The sequence below is a fragment of the Glandiceps talaboti genome, chromosome 4 (genome assembly GCF_964340395.1).
Source record: "Glandiceps talaboti chromosome 4, keGlaTala1.1, whole genome shotgun sequence".
NCBI classification, from domain to species: Eukaryota; Metazoa; Hemichordata; class Enteropneusta; family Spengelidae; genus Glandiceps; species Glandiceps talaboti.
In genome coordinates, this window is record NC_135552.1 from 6,349,405 (window position 1) to 6,368,827 (window position 19,423).

The window sequence follows — 19,423 nt, forward strand, 5'->3', positions numbered from 1 at the left end:
TTATATTGCTCGTAGTGTCACCATCCACTTCTTGTTAAAACTTGGTGCACGTGTAACCGACAGTATTTACTGTCTTTCCGACTCAGTAATGACATGTCGAGATCTCTTCGCCAAACAACCATCGGCCCACCTTTATTTCAGTGCTGGCTCGGTCGCAAACTCATTTCCTCCATTCTTCAGTGACCTTGCAGCCATGTTCCTCTTCTTGACTGTTCTCATTTGGAAATACATTATTACACTCAATGCAGTGAATCTCATGCTGACAAACTGATATGATAATCTAGGGTGATCTTTATTTGCGTATTTTGAACTGATCACTATTTAATATCGTAATTGTACTGGTGAAATTTAAATGTGTGAAATTCCCGCCGATGAAGTGAGAGAAACTTCAATAACTACCGTGGGGAATCAGGCTTGGGTTGTTGAATAAAGTGTAACCATCTCTCTCTTCTCCCCCTCCCCCCCCCCCGATTCCGTCATGCTAAAAGGTGGCCTCCCTCAACTTTCTTTCTTTAAAACACTACCCTCTACCTGTTAAAAGTAGTTCAAAACGTGGGTTAAAATGCTGTCAGAAATGTAAAAGGATATGAGTCCTACAATCAATGGTAAGGATGTAATCCCACCACTGTCACTACGTTTAATGTTTAAAAGGAATTGGTTATATTATTTTTTCACCAGTCCTCAAATGATACATATTTCCCACTACTACCACCATGTGCATATGTGTGAAAGCACTGCATAATAAATACCTGTTTTGGATCTCATTGGCTGAGCTGAAGGCCATAATGACCAGCTACTAGTATTAGACTGGCACACTCCTGACATTGTTGGGACCGAGGTCGATCAATATCTCCATAACATTATCCCTTGTATCTTAATCTAATCTAATCGAATCGAATCTAATTTTCTTAAATAGCGCATTCCATAAAACTATCACAATGCGCTTTACAAAGCACAGAAATACGAGTACACAACAGAACCAAGCAATGGATCTTGTTGTAGAAATAGGTTTTAAGACCTGATTTAAATGCATGGAATGTAGTGACAGTCTGTAGATACGATGGTAGAGCATTCCAAAAGCGTGGGGCGCAAAGTGCGAATGCTCTGTCACCATAATTAGCAGTATTCTTGAGTGGTTGGTGTAAGTAAATTTCGTTCCGTGAGTTACTACGTAAAGCATGGCTGGAGCTACGTCGGGTTAGCAACTGATAAAGACAGCTAGGTGCAAAACCGGGAAGGACTTTGATTGCTAAGCAGAGAATGTTCAATTCGGTTCACTGTTGTACTGGTAGCCAGTGAAACTCTTTGTGAATAGGGGTAAGGACGTCCTTACCCAACTGTTCCAAACCCACTCCTCTCCAGTCCTCACACCACAGCTGACAATTAATTCTTACATGGTTGTTTCGCATTTTTTTCACAATATTCAATAGCTCTTTCCACATATTCTTACACTTAGCTATTCTTCTTATTGCGCAACGATTTTTCTTAACAGTTGTTTTCCTCAACAGAAAAGAGGTATATTAATGTGTCGAATAATATCGAGACCAAAATGGCCAAACCTCTCAGCTCGATACGAGGTCTCATGAGAAATCTACGTGAAAGTCATGCCACTTAGATGATAGATATTCTGAAGATTTCAATTATATTAATATTGTAGTGAGTAAGAAAAAGAGCAACCTCGGCCTCCAGTTTCTGAAACATTGTAATGTTCTTTATTAGAAATTAAACCGACGTTTCGGTCTCACACAAGAGACTTTCTTCAGTGATCTAAAATTGAAAAAATACTGTGGAACAATGATGAAATATATATATATATTATATATATGAATTATATAAAACTAAATTAAAATGTAAAACTGAGAAGAGGTATACATAAACTGGGTGAAAATACAAAATAAATTTGAAGTTAAAATTCAAAAACTATAAAACTGGGTGGAAGCACAAAATAAAAATGATGTAATATAATTATGTAAAAAGGGGTAGAAAAAATATAAAAACACTTAGTACAGACTTAAAACAAGCGACCTATCGGTCAGAATAGCTCCGCTGTTTTTTTTTTTATTTAATTTTTTTATTTTGGTGACACGTAGAAGTGGTTCAGTTCTTCAGCTCTTCACTATGCAGTATTGTTTTAGCGATGCAATAAAGTGGTGAGTGGTTCATATGATGTCTCACTGTAAAACACATTTTACACAGAAGTTGGTAATGTATTGTACTTTTATACCATAGTCACCATTTTATAACAAAAATCTACTGTTATGAAAAATTGCACAAAATCTCAGAAAAAAAATGACTGGGAAATGCACACAAGAAAAAGAAAAAAAAGAGGATTTTGAGGTTGGCTATAAATAATTCCATTGTCTTACAGCTTTAACCCTGGAAAATTTTAATGATGAATGAAATAAACTAGGGATCTAAAATAATTTTGAGGCAATTTGAATTTCAATTTTCTAACAAATTTACCAAGTCAACAACATTCAACTTGTACAAGTTGTAGTAGATATATATAGGGAAGAAATGTATTAATCGCCATCTTAGTTTCCGGACGGCGACAATCCCCGCCAAGTACCAGAAAGAAAGAGAGTCATTCTGGCAGCCATACGTTACAGTGGTAACACTCGTTCATGTTCTATTACCTTTCATAAAGAAAACACAACGAAATGGTTGAAGTGATCTTTTTTTTTAAATTTCTTTTCATCACAACAACAAAATCTGCGTGATCAAAAGTGTTGTAAACTAAACCAGAAAGAATTATCGGACTGGCTAAACTTCCCGATGAACTGGAGTAAGGTCCAAGTCCAAGTAAGCCTCGATAGTACGTGAGAAAATCGTCTCAAACTAGCGATACAACTTTCAAAATATAACTTGACATGTCTTCATTTGTTAGATTTATACAATTCAAGACGCGTTTTCACTCGAAAACAACAATTCTGTGAATAATGACACTCTGAACGCAGCGATTTCTCGGACGATGTTACCACTGTAACGTATGGCTGACAACGACTTGCTTCCGGGTTAGTCCCTCGTGCATCCGGGTACCTGGGGTTGTCGCCGTACGGAAACTAAGAAAGATGGGATTTACAGTGTTTCTTGTGACCGGCGCGGCGCCTGTCAGCAGACTCGGACATTTTTTTCATCATTCCATTGTATTTAAACCTTGTACTTGACATTTCGCAATATTTATAATTCTCAACAAAATACCTCAACATGCCTCACTTCGCTCGTACTCAAAACAGCCCCTCGTGGTATGATCACTGATGACATGACGAGAGAACCTTTTCGGATTTACATGTAAAACGGGGAAAGATACGCAAAACATAATGCAAAGTCTGAAGTAATTATTTTTACTTGCCAAATATTTGCATTTTGGAAATGGCAAGACACGTTCATGTCGTTTAACTTTCATGTGAACTGTCGGCCAATAAACAAAATTTGGTTGATTCACAGTCCGCAGTTAGACTGCTCTTGCATAACTTCCTTACGCAAGTTGTCTTAATTCTGGTTCACTGTCACTCCAAATTGCACGATAATATAGAATTAATCACAAGTTACATGTTATCTGAAAACATCACATTTTTATAGTGGGTCTAGCTGAAGTGAGATTTTAGTGAGTACCAAGAACGTCCTGTGCTGTTTCTTGCTGTGGAAAATTGCCCGGTCAAATGAGGTCAGCTTCAGCTTCTGGTCGAATCAGGATAGAGTATGCAAATAAGGACGTTGCGGACTGGCTGATTATGTAGAAGGGGTGCAGAATTTGGATTTGAAGTTTACAACCCTGTTTCGAATAAACGCTTGTCACTTCATGCATTTGGGCGCCCAATGCGTAGAATTATGACTATAGCACATATTACATTGCTTGTTTGACGTCAATAGTGTCTTTTGAAAAGTGGCAGTTTACTTAAAGTCTTGTCGACTGATTTCCAATATGGCGTCGGTCATTATGCTCATTAACATATTCATTTTTTTTTCAAATTACAAAAAAAAAATCATAAAAAATAAAAATGAAGATGTGCTGACTTGAAATTAACAAACCTGAGTAAGCTACCCCCTGCGCATCAACACACCAGATATCAAAGCAATCTGACAATAAGTTTTCACGGAGATGATGAAAATGACATTTTATGAAAAAAAATCATAAAAAATTGAAAATGGCACAGATCAACTTGGCATGAACAAATCTGAATAGCCTTCCCCAAGGGAACATGCACACCAAATATCTAAGAATACTGACTGTCACTTCCGGAGAAAATAATGAAAATATAAAAGTTTGACGGACACCTATGATTCACTCTACTCTCTATACTCTATACAACCTATACCTAAAGCTACGCTTTCAGCTTTCGGAGATATCCAGGTGTTAAAAAGGTGGGAAACCCCTAGATTCAAAGTCCAGAGAAACGGAAGTGATTGATGTAAGTAAACGCCTAGCCTGTAGCTGGACTGATACTTGTTCTGCTTACAAACCCTATCTACATTAATATGTTTACAGGGGATTACACACACCTTCATCAAGGACAAAGATATCATTTTTTTGTTTAAAATTTCTTCAGCAGGTTTGTTTGTCATTCAGGTCTTGTATCCAAGTTCTTGATCTTCTCTCAATTTCTTAATATGGATCTTCAGGTACTATACCTTTGGTCATATTCGTCATATTTTTGCATTAACTTTCAGTAACCTTGTAAGATTTCGTCTTCTCTTTTTGATATTGTTCCGCAGTTATTTATGCTGAGCTGAAAGTGAATTAAGGGTATCAAAGCGTATTGTTGAATTCAAGAGACCTTTAATCTTACGATGTGTAGAGTGCAATCATCCTGCCAATTCAAAGGATGGCTTTACTTAATTCAACGTTTCTTGTGACTTGACTATATTTCTATGACCCGCCATTGAGGTTGACACGTCGTAGGTGTCAGTTTGCAAATCACATGTGGCAGTTTTTCAAGTCGCAAATGACAGTTGCAAGTCACAGGTCGCAATTTTTTAAGACGCTGTTGCTATCCTCACTGGTCTTCCATGTATTTCTTCATCATGGCGAGTTTATTTTTAGTGGACGCCCTCTATGGTAGGATGAGAGAAAAAAATCAAAACATCACTAATCATCGGTATAAATTGTCAGATGACAACCCCACCAGTGCGTATCTTAGCGAAAATTGTCGTTTATTGTTGAAATTTGGGTAATTTAACAAAACACATAAATAAATAGTTTCCTTCTGACTTCCTCTCTGACTTTCTGTGAGCTATTTTTCCTTTTCCATTAAAAAGACAGTTTCTTCTCTGTATTGGGGTGGTTTTCTCTTTAAATTCGTTATCTGTCATTTTCATATAACTTCTGGAAATTTCTAATTTACATGAAAATAGTGTTCTATCAACTCCATACTCGGCATAACAATCATTATGATTTTCACTATCAGTATGTACCACTTGACACACTTCGTGCACTAAACAATTAGGAAGACGTATAGTCACTAGTCATGTCAACAAGCTTAACGTGCCGTGTGTAGTTTCTTTCTTAGTTCCTAGTTCCTTTACAAGAGCTGTGACAAAAGGAGAAGGATGACGGCTGGAAGCAGTGTCATCATGAATAATCCACTCATTAAAGTCAACTGTAAGTATATTTGATTTTAGTTACTAGTGTGTTATAATCATTTATCTTGACGTAGGCTAAGGACATCCACTGATAGAAATACACAAGACTGTAAATGATATCTCTATAACAAATTGAAGTTGTAACGATTTGTTTATATATATATATACTTTAATGATGACACATATTTTTGTCTAACACGAGTGTCATATCGTTCTTCTCAAATTCTTGTTATTTTTTTTATTTGCTTACTGCCGTAAACTTGACTTTAAACGTTCAATATCTTTCTAATATCTGCAAAGTCCTGTGTGGATATTGGGCAAAGCATTTCCTGCTTTCAATAAAGTGGGCATGTTATGGGTTTTCTTTTGTGTTTCCATATTGCAAATAATCAGCTAAGAAAATAATAGACAACAAATCCAGTTTACCCTTCCCGTCTGCCGGACTATTGTCGCAAACAATCATTTTGATATATTTAACATGTCCTAGCTTCACAGATAACATATTCCTCATTTTAGTAAATTCAATATTTTAACTACATCGCATGACCCACTTTGACTGAAAGGTCAACAGACTCTCTCAAAGATATCGGATTCAGACCACAAGATTCCAAGCCTACTCTAGTACATGAGACGACAGTCTGCATTTCATATATCAGGGCCGTAGCCTGACCAAATTACCAGGGGGGGGGGGGCAGAAATTTGTCTTGGTGCAATCATACACATTTGTCTTGGTGAAATCATATATGGTACAATGATGCATTGGAAGGAGACATCTCCAAAGGTGAAAAAAAAATTGAAAATAAGACAGTGTAGGAGGCCATTTAGAGGCATAAAATATCAAACCATAGACATAATAAAATACCAGAATTTAAACAATCATGCTATGTATTACATATTATCTGGAAGTGTATTTTGTTGTAGCAAAGCTGAAAGATATTATGCGGATGTACACATGGTAAATGACTTCTGAAGTTTAAGTTCGTAGCTAGTTTAATAGTTTTTCAGGGCCACCAAATATTCCAAAAAGAGATCTGCCGTTTTATCAGTATGAAATGTTTTAATATAAGGAACAAGATGTAAATGAGATCGAGCGCATCTTCGGAGTCACGAGTCACTGCATGCAGCATAGCAGGCAACCTCACGTCGAACGACCTTTTCCGTCTTTTTTTGAGTTTCACTCGCTGACATTATAATTGCGACTTGCTATCTTCAAATGAAGGAGACTTTCAAGACTACTGTTACTCGCAGAAAATGCACAGTGCATGTGCGCAATTCTTTTGTACTTTCCCGCGCGCAAAAAAAATTAAATTGCTGCAAAATGTTACAATTTTTAACTGGACACATTTTAATTCAAAGTTAAACCAGCGTACAATAGCGATATAAGATACTCATTACCATGAGTCAGTGTACAGTCACTTAATAGTGAACTATCCATTGAAATCGCGCATGCTAGGAATCGTCACGTAAATAACGATTTTAATAGCATCGCTATGTATTCAAAAAGTAGCTTTTGAGAATAGTCAGTAGGGCATGGTAACACCTGGTTTGCATTAATTATTTGGCCATACACATGCGTTATGTAAATTTGAACTTTAATGACAATAAAGATAAATGACACTAGAAACTGGCAGCAGTTACTTCACTTCGGGGCAAGTCAATGAACGAGGCTAGAGGCGAAGTGCTTGCCATGGTTCTAGTGTAGACTTGGCTTCAACATAAACTATGTGTAGTTTGAGCTAATTCCCTAAAATTCAAGTAGTGATCCCGGTACAGAAGTTGGATCGGTACATAAGACGTGAGATGTGAGAGTGATTCGAGTGTAGTCACTTGATCTGTCAGCTGAGTGCGAAGATCAAAAAGTGACACTAGCATACAATGCTATAGCGATGCGTGTAATAAACGAATTAAATTGCCAATGAAATAAAAAAAATAATATTAGTTTCTGTAGCTCATATACCTGCAAAGTATATCCGTATATAATCACGCTATTCATGTTTTCTCAGACCGTTTTACATGTGGCTTGAGGTTCAGTTAATAGGTCCCCACCACTGTCTATGGTTGAATGCAGTTTGAAAGTACACATCTGACTTTCACTAAATTGAGAGAGGTATTATATTCCGACAACTTGACCAATACTTTTATGTTTATCGATTCGGAATCTTAGTACACTTTGAGTGAGACAACGAAAATGTACATTGCGAGGAAAATAAAAATATTCTTTTGTGATCTGAAGTCGAGTAGGGCACATTTTGATCACAGATGCCTCATAGTTACTGAATTTTGACTTTTTTGTTTTAAGGGGTGACAGTTTTTGTTTGAAATATTTACGTGAATTGTGAACTGTATTGGCGAAGTCTCGGCTTTCGTACATTTGCTAACAGATATAGAGCATCAGTAATTATCATTAGTTTAAGCACATTCGCTTTAGCTTGAGTGTAACGCACTTTAACGCCCACTTATCGAAATGGGGGCGGGGGGTCTTTATACATCCCAAGCAGGTACACAGCACATTAATCTGAAAGACAGGGTTAGTGTTAAAAGCCCATGGTATAAATCATTCATTATTATTGAAATCCAAGTCAGCTTTTGACAATTTTGTCTGGTGACATCCGGACAGAATCGGCCATTACCGACTCCATCTTGAAAGTGGCGCCCACTTTACGTAGTTGTCTCAAAGAGTCCCCACAGTACATTGCTCACAACAAAGATGGCGCTATTTGCGAAGTGGCGTATGCCCATAGCACTACTGAACCTTTTCAGTTCAGTTGTGCTAAAAATAAAGAAAATATAATTTAAAGCGATAAATATTTTTTTTAAATCCTACAAATAATATTTAAAAAATGGACATATAATATAAAACGTACAACTAAAATAAAAAATTTGGAAAATAAAATTCCAATTTAAAATGACTGCTTTTTGTTCTACTCGGCTTGCCATAGCCAACAATCAAATTATTAAGTAGAAACATGTTTGAACTATATGCAAAGTTGACGTGCTAACTGAACTGATAACAACGTGTCATGTATCTGAACACGGGTTTTACTTCTCTAAACTTCAAGTTTGGTGCACGTTCTATATGGAACAAATTGAAACAATTGAGCACGTACAGGTACACCAAGTCTATCCGAATTGTTTAACCCAGAAAGACGTCACCTCCTCAAGATCCCCCTCATTAGCTTATTGACGAATGATCGAAATGCTCAGGGACCAGGATTTATTAATGTTTTAATTATGACCCAGAGCTGTCAAATGTTATTCACCTATGATCTGACCCGAGTACTAGAGTTTAAAAAAAATAGTAAATCATTGTCTATAACCTGACAAAGTCTGCAGTTGTACAAACAAGTCATCAGTTGGGATATTGCTAGCCAACAGGATATCTCGGCCGTGGTTGTCCTCACCAACTGTGCATATGTTTGAAAGTCGTTTATGCTTATGAATTTTCAACCTACAGTTTCAGGTAAGTCTCATTTCATTGTTTAATGCTATTCTCATCTTTCCGTAGATACTACGGAATCACGTGTGACGTTATTTAAAGCCAATGTAGCCAGAATAGAAAGACTAAGCAAAGCAGTGTACAGGTGCAAATTTTAACTGTAACTCAGACCACAGGCTACAGGCCTACAGGCTCCAAAAAAATCACGCTCCCTGAAATGAACCCAAGAATTTTTGTAGAGTGATATTGTCTCCCTGCAAACTGCTTTATGGTTTTATGCAATTCATAATATCTGTTCCTTTTCCCTCTAACTCTTGTGTAGTGTTCAGGCAAGACACAGGTTTCAAGTTCACGAGTATGCAGGAATACTAGTAACAATGTCTGCTGCATGCCTTCCAGGGGCGGTTTGCTGTAGTAATCCTGCAATTCAGAACTTACAATACATACCTGTAAAAAGACATTTTTAATGTTTTGCCAAATAGTAAAATGTATTGAAATACCTTGCAGCCTGAATATTGGGGCATGTTAAAATGTGGGAATGGAAACGATGGATTTATGATAGTTTAACAAAAATAATCTAGGCTTTGTACTCTCTCTTGTGTGCTACGTCAATGTAAAGTTGACATCAACAATCAATTATGTTCTGACTCTTTTCAAGGGTCAATTTGACATAGCCTAAGTAAGCGTAGGACAGGTGTCACAAGGTACAATTCGTGTTGGTAAAATTTGATTCTCACCTATAGAACAACATACAGATGTGTCCGTCTACGGAGAGAGCACTGACAAGACTGTCAGTTACGTTCATACTGAACCAACGCCCTACACACATAGTCACTCGACCTTCAAGCTTCTATTTAATGTTATATTTAGGCGAAACGTTGAGACATTAAAATACTGCTATATACTACATTATACTCCTTTCCAACTCTTCCCTTTTGTTTCAACTGTGCTCTTAATTTCATTTAGCGGACACGTTTTCAGTTAATCAGACACTTTTACACACAAAAAAGTGTCCACATACCGTTAATCCATGAAAGGAACTGTCCACTAACATAACACTTTAAACCCATGAAAGAAACTGTCCGCAGCTTGTTCATCATTTCTATAGCTGTCCACACCCCTCGAAACACTGCTCGATTTGGGACCGTCATTTTGTTACAGAACAAGTCCTTGCCAGGTTCGTGGATTTCATACTAAACTTTTGGGGAAAACATCTGATTACTTGGCGGAGAAGTGCGGGGATGGGATTTCTATTGCCAATTTTGTAGGTAAGAGGTTCGTAGATAACAATGACGACTTTCTGGTGAAAAACCTAAAAACTCGTCAAATTCGAAGTATAACTTCGTTATAGTACACGTTCCCGGACATTTACTGTTTTTATCAGGACTGTTTTGGTTAACGCATCAGTTATTCTAAAAAATAACAGATGGTTAACCAAAACAGCTAGTCCTAATAAAAACAGTAAATGTCCGAGGGCGTGTACTATAACTATCAGTTATACTACGTACCATGGAAAATAATAAATATCTATCCTTAAAACACGTGCAACTCTTCACCTGTGTGATATATAATATTAAAAAGGACAGATCAAAAACTTGAATCAATCACCCCTGTTCTACCGAACTTTTTTCTGTAAGAATGACTTGTTCCTGATACGGTCCAATATATAATTATCATGTAATTTCAAAACTGGTCTGGTATGGAAAAATACTTTGATTGGTATTTAATTTTGTAGTCAGAATCTCGGTGGTTGATCACGATGTGTGCGTGTGGCACACAGGCACTTGTTTCCCGAGATATGTATCAGAATATGTTTCTATCAGAATACAATAAAATATCGATAATATTGAGGTGTTCAGCCTATTCTAAAAGCCTCGGGTAAAATAACACGTGTTTCTGTGATAGCGCAAGTCCACTAACCAGGAGATATAGACCTTGTTTCCGGTCCGAATGGTGCGACGACGCGATTTATTTTTATTCTCAACAAACCTGTCACGCAATCTACTATTCAGGGCCGTAGCCTGACCAAATTGCCAGGGGGACAGAACATTGTCTTGGTTCAATCATGCATTTCAAATTTATAAACGTGGCTAATTTACATAAATGTGCATGTCATGTACATAATATCTATTTTACCATACGCAATTAAATATCATATGTAAGGCCAGAAAAAATAAACGGGAAACCTAAACCAGCACATTGTGTAGGTATTGACAATTATTAAACAAACCATGTATAATGATAGCAAAATATTTCAGGTCGAGTTTAGATAGAACTTATTCAGTCATCTTGATACTATCTCTTGCAATTTGTCTGCATAGCTACAGTTAGGAAATGTACACAATTTACGATTAAATAAATGTTGTAGCTCCTCTCACCCTATCTTCTCAAAAAATGTTAAACCCCTCCAAATGAAACCCAAGCACTATTTTAGCCACACCTTCTGTCACCTACACTACAGTGGAGATATAAAATTATATGGTACAGTGATGCATCAAAATAACAGTGATAGCCAACTACAATAATACTCCGAACGAGATTACTTTACACAGGATGTGGATTTCACATGCTTAATGAGATGTCTCTAATTGGCTCTATCTAACCTATAGGGGAGATAAATAGCCAGCCACCATCCATCTTGTTTTGGGAGAAAGACAATTATCACCTTGATTGCTACTGATTGGAAGGAGACAACTCCAAAGGTGAAAACAAATTGATAACAAGACAGTGTAGGAGGTCATTTAGAGGCATAAGATATCAAACCATATACATAATTTAAAGTCTTACAATTAATACTTGAATCTAAAATAAATCATACGTATTTCCGACACACTGGCCACTGGCACAGAGTAGTAAGCCTCTTTTAAATATATAAACATCATAACATCATATGCAGTTTTGTTTCATGAATTTAAAAAAGGTCCTTATTTAGTGTGTCCATTTTGAAATGTATGGATGCAACAAATTCATTCAGGCTTTATATGTTTAGTAATAACCCTATATGAACAATCTGGTTTCTTTATATGTTGAAATGAACACTATTTCTTTCAAAATCAACAATTGATAATGATGACATCATGTACTCACGCACGCCTACCCTGGACATTACCCAAACATTCCTACATCAAATCAATGGTAAATCCATTAAACTCATAGCAGCAGTAGTAAGAGTGGCTCAGTATCAACTGCTTGACCGTCTTGCAAATATTCTCTGAGATCCGGGGATGGTACTATCATACACTGCACAGGATAAAGATATTCCAAAGGGACTTTGATAACATCTTGACTATGAAAGGTAGTGGGAAAGCCTGAGAAGGGAATATGTACACCTCTATCTATTCACAGACACTTTCAGACAATAATTTCCAAGCTTTACAAGACAGCACTAACATGTAAAAGGCAAATACACATGGTTGAACATTTTTTGAAAACAAAAATTTGATAGCATCTTAAGAGTAAGAGGTAGGGAAATATCTGGATACTGGGATATGTCCACCGCTTATTGGGGGAGGGGGTTTTCTAGGGGGTGATCCCCTAGAAGCTTTGGAAGTGCTTTACTCTTAAAGCCAAGTTTGGTGAATCTTATTGTTGGTTTAATGCATGAGTGACCTCCGGGTCGAGGCATTCCTAGGGGTTTTCCCCCTAGCAGATCTGGAGTTTTTCTGTTTGAATTTCCCATGTCACATAAAAGTGGGCTCGTAACATTGGTATAGAGGCATTAATATTGCACGTATAGTAAAGTCACTGGTATGTTAGAGAACTTTGGGTGGTCATACCTAGTGTATAATACAAACTTGAATCTGATACATGTAGTGTCCGACATAGAAAGTATATTCATCCCTTCTGACACGTTCATACTGAAGAGACTAAAACAATTTAGATTATACAAGTTCTTCTATAAACTATCTATGGAGAATACCGTTACGAAACCTTCGAGTTCACTTTTGCCCCAAAGTGCAAGATAAGCGAAGCTCCGATTGTGAACCAGCCAAACATTAACATGACATGTTTTCTAACTCGTGTGGTAGCTAGGTAATACATGTATATGTATAATTCTATGTGTAATTATGTTTGAACCCTTACATGAAGTAATATTAAAACAATTACGAAAGAAACAGACAAGAACGCATATATGTACCACAGACCAAAAGACTGGTCCCTGACATGTGTTTGAAAATGTTTGTCATAATTTGACAAGTGCCCTGGCTGGAGAGATACTAGCAGGTTGAACAGTACACTCGAACTTGTGCATCATATCCCTGCCAAGAATTTGTTTTCCTAGCAGCAATGGTCAGTCTTTTTTTCCATCATCCACTTATATCCGGATTTTCTTTTTCAAGCAACTCCATTTGGCATCAACCCCCACCCCCCAGGATATCAAATGGTCCACCCCTAAGTCCATTACTCTGATTTCTTGGACTATTCTATTTTCAGTGAAGTTATTGCATACCGGTTAAATCTGTCCAAATCTAGAATATTCATGATCGTAAATACAAATTATACATAATGTAGATTTTGATAAAAATACTAACAAAAAGATCACATTTTCCTCTAGGGGCAATAATGAAGACGAACCGGCGTTTTTGCATGGTGTTTTGCACATCAGTTATATTGGTATTGATAACCTATAATCTAGGTAAGCAGTCAATCGGATTAAAATCTGATGTAGTGAAAGCGACTAGATGTTTTTATTTACCTCTATTTCAAACGTTTTGTGTCGTTTGCTTTGATCACCCAGAACAAAACAAACAACACAATAGGTTGGAAATAAAGGTAAATAAAAGACATCTAGCCGCTTTCACCACATCAGAATTTAATCAGCTTGATAAGTAATACAAAGTAAGCCTATCAAACAAAAGACACATTGCGTATTTACAAGTATTTTTTTCTCAGCGAATAAACAATGTGAACAAAACAGACCGAGTCAATGTTTGTAGCTTAATTGCTAAGAAACTAATGCAATGTACAAAATTAATCAATTTTAAGTAGGAATACTCGGTTGAGAGTATTCTAGAAGCGGACCAGGAAGGAAGTGATTTGTAAATAAAATAGGTAAATAAGTAAATATTACGTCACAGCTAGTTTGTGCATTCACCCGTCGCTACCTCATATATTGAAACATCGCCTTACATAACAAATTTGATTACTTGTATTACCTGTGATTAAAGCTTGTGTTTCGGTTTGTGTACAAATCACTTTCTCTACGTACAAGAGCAAACTGTTCTCAAGGGTTTTTTCACTTTTACTTTTGGAATACTGTATTTTTATCAAGTTCTTGAATCACTATTTAGTTTGACCGGTGAATTCCAGAGTTTTAGACTTAATAACACAAAAATGACCATGCAAGGAAAGTTATTTTCTGTTACCATGTATTTCAACTTTTTATCGAGATACTATCAGGTAGAGTGATAAGGTGCTTGAAAGACACTATTGCATCATGTTTGAATTTGCTAGAAACCAATAATTAAGTTAAAATATGTTAATTGATAAACATTTCATTAATTTGAAATTCTGGTAAAAATGAAGAAAGTAAATCAAATTTCAAACATTTACCAGCCATAATATGTGCAATTTTACAAATTGTCTATAACGTATGCTAACGTACGTATTAATAACAAGCTGCAGTTTTGCAGAAATCGAGACAAATTCTTTATTCTTTACCCTGACTTATAATTACCTGTGCATATTTAGCCTTCTGAGGTAATTGTTACTAATTCATCATTACCCAATTATCCCAAAATAGTATGAATGGTGTTTTTTGCTAAGTTATGGACTTTATTAAACAAAAATAAACAAAAAGAGACAACGTAGTTGTGGTAACGTACTGTGCAATAGTCAACCAACAATTTTTTTTGAATAATGCCAGTATATATTAATTCGATTTTAAAGCTAATTATGTGAAAACAAAATGCAATATACAGTCATGTTATTTTTTGTTTATTCACATAGATGTATTCAAAAGAAGCACCGACAAATATGTTATGTGTACCAAAACGTCAAAACCATTACTGAAAGTGGTGGTAAGTTTATTTCATTTAATATGCAGTCAATACATATAAGCATAGTAGTCAAACATAGTCCATCCGATATGCAAGGAAGTACCTCACTATTTTGTCACATGAGGGCGTCCTTTGTATGTCTGAGTTAAACCCACACATCTACATCTAGTTGAAGCAATAATCTTGAGTTTTGTTCAGTTGTACATGGACACAAAACTTGAGAGATGATATGCCACTTTACGTATAAACATTGGCATGAGCAGCTCATTTAACAACTTTAACACATCTAACACATCTAACACATTTATTCTGGAATTAGAAAATACCAGAATCTTAAACTGAATGCCTTCCATAAGGAATTTAGCTCTATATATGTGATTCGTCAAGTCCCAATGAAAATTAGTTGTCAAAAATGTTGAAATGCCCGCCACGCCTCCTATTCTCAGCACAGGAAACCGTGCCATCCTCTACTTCACTCGGCTTTCGTGATCCCCTACATACCCGGGATATGGCATGTGCGTGTTGAACTTCCTTCTGTCCCACCACGAGTTTACACAAACAAATTGTCAAGATTTTGTTGAGTGGCTCACCCTCACTGTACACTAATTATATAGAGGTCAATGTGTAGGTCACCATGGTTATTTATACATTGTCGCGAAATTGTCTTCGTAGGCTAGGCGAGGCTTGGTCTATTTTCCATATTTTGACCACACACATGATTTGGGTATAAATTATAGATTATTACACTTGATAAATATGTGAGAGTGTATTTATATCCTGAGATACAGAGCTAGATAAATGATTATGTACAAGCCTTGCAACAAACAGCGGTAGTTTGTTATCGAGAGAAATCGGAAAAGAACCTGAACACGGTAAAAAGGAGATGGTTCGAGGTCAATATAATACTTCCTATACTTAAAAATCGAAAATCTAAAAAAGACACGATTTCTCTTTATTCATCTGCGCATTAGTGTGTGAAATTTGAAAACGAATAGTTCATATTTGACGAAATTGAAACAATGATAGATATTTCACCTGTTTGTGAATGCCGCGCTCATTGTAAACCTATTTTAAGGCCAATAAAAAAAATTGTTTTCTGGTGAGTTTGAATCAAGTTAAATACCCTGCCTCGGTCTTCTTTTTTCTCGTGTTTGTCAAGCCAATGCAGAGTGCAGATCCAAGGGAAACAGAAAATAAGGTTGGCAAGTAAGAAACCCCTGAAAACAGAGTCTTTCTCAGTGTAGAGCTATGTAGACCACGATCGATTAATTACTCAAATTGGTCATTAATATTCATCGGATAATTACCAAAACTTCATCAGTTCTGGCCATTACCCTATGGAACATGTCTATGAAATTACGTTTGAATTCATGCAGCTGTTTTTTCGGAAATGGTGACACACACACACACACACACACACACACACACACACACACACACAAACACACACACGCACAGACACACATACTTCATCGGTATATTATAACATTCCTTACGGAAGGTAAAAATGAAGCAGAAGTAACCTGAATGCCTCCTGTAAGGGCAAAACCCTAGATTTTTGTTTCTACACATATTATTGGAATACAGAATTCCAAGCTATAACTATGCATAATGTAAACCTTACTTGGAACATTAATTACATGAAACCATATAAAAGTTGAAGCTTGCACACTTAAGACATTGCCTTTGCATGTACAAAATTATCTGAAAGTGAAAGCTTGCATTCTAAAGATATTGCCTAATTATAGAAAATGATTAGGCAAATTACACATCACAATTAAAAATAGCGCAATGGCATTGTAGCACAACTGTATCTAGCTGTTGATATGGTATGGACGTGGTGTTGTTGCTAGGCATATATGAATACATTTTTGGAATCTTTATTAACTTGCCTGCCCTTCCTACTGAATTCAAATCTTAAAAAAGAGGGTCACCATAATCCTCAAAGAGTTAAAAATCGCCAAAAATGGGTAATATTACCAAAATCTAAATTTTCATAAATAAAGACGTTCAGAAATCATTCATATTTTACGATATGTTTACAGTTTCATTCTTCATTTTTCATTCCATTTTATTGTCCCACACTTACTGATATCGTCAAAAATAGTATCATCCGTTTTGAGTTATCTTGAGGGTCTATTAATTTTGCGTTCAGAATTCTGTATCTATAGAGAATCAGACGAAATCTTCTAGAATTAACTATATATTTTATCTCTATAATGGTAATTGTAGATTTGTGTCCTAGAGAATACATATGGTCACCATATTATTGTTCAGCACATGAAGCAAAATTCCCTTATGTAAAAAGTTTTATTTAGATGCATACAGATGGTACGCGCTGTAATTAAACTCTAACTTTATGATGGGGTCATTGTATAACTCGTCTTCTTTTGTGTTCTGTTGGCAATTTTCTTCCCAATCATATGAAAAATAAGTAGAATTTATGTGCCAAATTATATGGAATTTGTAGCGGGCATTCTTAAGTATTGAAAACCAATATTGTTTTAAATAACTAATTAAAAGTAAAAGCTATGTCAACAAACTTCAAAGGACATGTGCGCTTTGTTATAGTTGATATATGTACCGCATTCTTAAGGTATGACCTAATTATCGAAAACCATTCATTATGCAAATTACTCATTAAAACGAAATACCATACCAACAGGCTTTACAGGATATGTATGCTTACTATGGTTTATGTATATACCGAATGTGGTGGCATTTGAAGTGTACATTCTGTAGATACGGCTTAATTATTGAAAATCATTAATTATGCAAATTACTCATTAAACCCTTTTTAAAATGTCTTCGCTCGTAATCTATGAAACGTTTTCTGGTTTGGAGCACCGGTAAATACATATAACATTGTGGCTTTCTTGTAATTGTCGTTTGAATCAGTCGTCTTCAATTGACTTCACTTCAATTTATTTTTCCTCACTAATTATCTAGGTACCGGTCTTGTCTATTATGTTTTGCAGACAACCCCAACAGAAGCACTTTCAGTGGCAAAGTTGCACAGCAGGAGAAAGCGTTTATTAGATGCCATATGTTACAACAATTCACGTAGTACAATATCAAATGTCAATTTGAGAAGAACAGGAATGTTTGTAGACCACAAACACAAGTTTATGTTTTGCATGATTGCAAAGGTAGGGTCTTCAAATTGGCAAAGAGCGTTCCTCAATCTCTCTGGTAGGTCGTTGAAACCAAACAGAAGTATTCATCATCATCGGGTGCCATCCCTGCGTGATATGTCACAAGCTGACCAAGAATATGCATTAAGAGAGTATGCGAAAGTGATATTTGTTCGCCATCCTTTTGAGAGACTGTTGTCGGTCTTTTTAGATAAATTTATACAAAAACCCGAGTTCTCATTTCAGAAACGATATGGTGAACAGATTCGAAATTCGCCTTCTAATACAAAATCAAATGGCTCGAGAAAGATAACATTTGATAAGTTTGTCAATTTTCTACTCCATTATCGAGTTGACAACATTCACTGGTTACCATACACAGAATTGTGTTTACCTTGCCAAATCAAATATGACTACATCGGAACGTTCGATACATTACAATCCGACGTAGAATACATATTTGGAAAGCTGAATATAAGTCTCAACTACCCAAGCAGTGCTGGTCATGCAACAAACAGTTCCAAACGAACTTTTGAATTCTACAGACAACTGACTCCGGGACAAATACTTAAACTTTATGACATGTATTCGGATGATTTTAAGATATTCCAATACAACTTTCCATATGACTACTTGTCAAATTGTGCTATGTGAAGGACAGTATTTTATGCTATGTTACTACAGTCAAATTTTAGTTCTGACTGTACAGTCACAAGTTTGAAATTGCTGGTTGTGAGTGGAGGATTCTCCTTCAGAGTGATGCTTTTTATACGGTGGCCCCTTCGGGAAAGTAAAATGTATGTACCCAATGTTGTGGAATTTGAAGGGTGCATTCTGTAGATACGCCCTAATTACTGAAAACATTTAAATATACAAATTACTCATGCCCTTACAGGAGGCATTCAGTTTAAATCTAGTTACACATTCAATCTAAAAGCAAAGTGGCGTTTGTTTCAATTTTCGATTTCATATTGAATTCCATCAGTGATGTTGAAAATTTTAGCTTTTACTGGGGAAAAACAGCACCAAAGGTGTTGTGCACAACTGATTTTGAAATCTAAGCTGTTATTTTATAAAGAACTTTTATCTTTGAGTATGACCGAGTAGTTGTGAAGTTTCAAGTTTTTTTCCAAAACTCAGAAATAATATGCATATCAATGGTTGCATATACACATCATTCTGATAAAATTTCTTCAAATACTAATTATTTTGGCAGCGTAGCTGCTTCATGGTACGGTAAGTTTCGATCAATAATTATAAATGTCAAATTG

General features: G+C 36.0%; 1 protein-coding gene across 1 annotated transcript; it reads left to right on the top strand.

Moving 5' to 3' along the window:
* Positions 1-8,923: 8,923 nt before the first annotated feature.
* Positions 8,924-18,806, top strand: LOC144433768 (carbohydrate sulfotransferase 11-like). Its single transcript, XM_078122130.1, has 4 exons — positions 8,924-9,043; positions 13,575-13,655; positions 14,969-15,039; positions 17,997-18,806. Exons 1-4 carry the CDS (start codon positions 9,013-9,015, stop codon positions 18,804-18,806), a joined length of 993 nt encoding a protein of 330 aa, XP_077978256.1. The 5' UTR covers positions 8,924-9,012.
* The last annotated feature ends 617 nt before the right edge of the window (positions 18,807-19,423 follow it).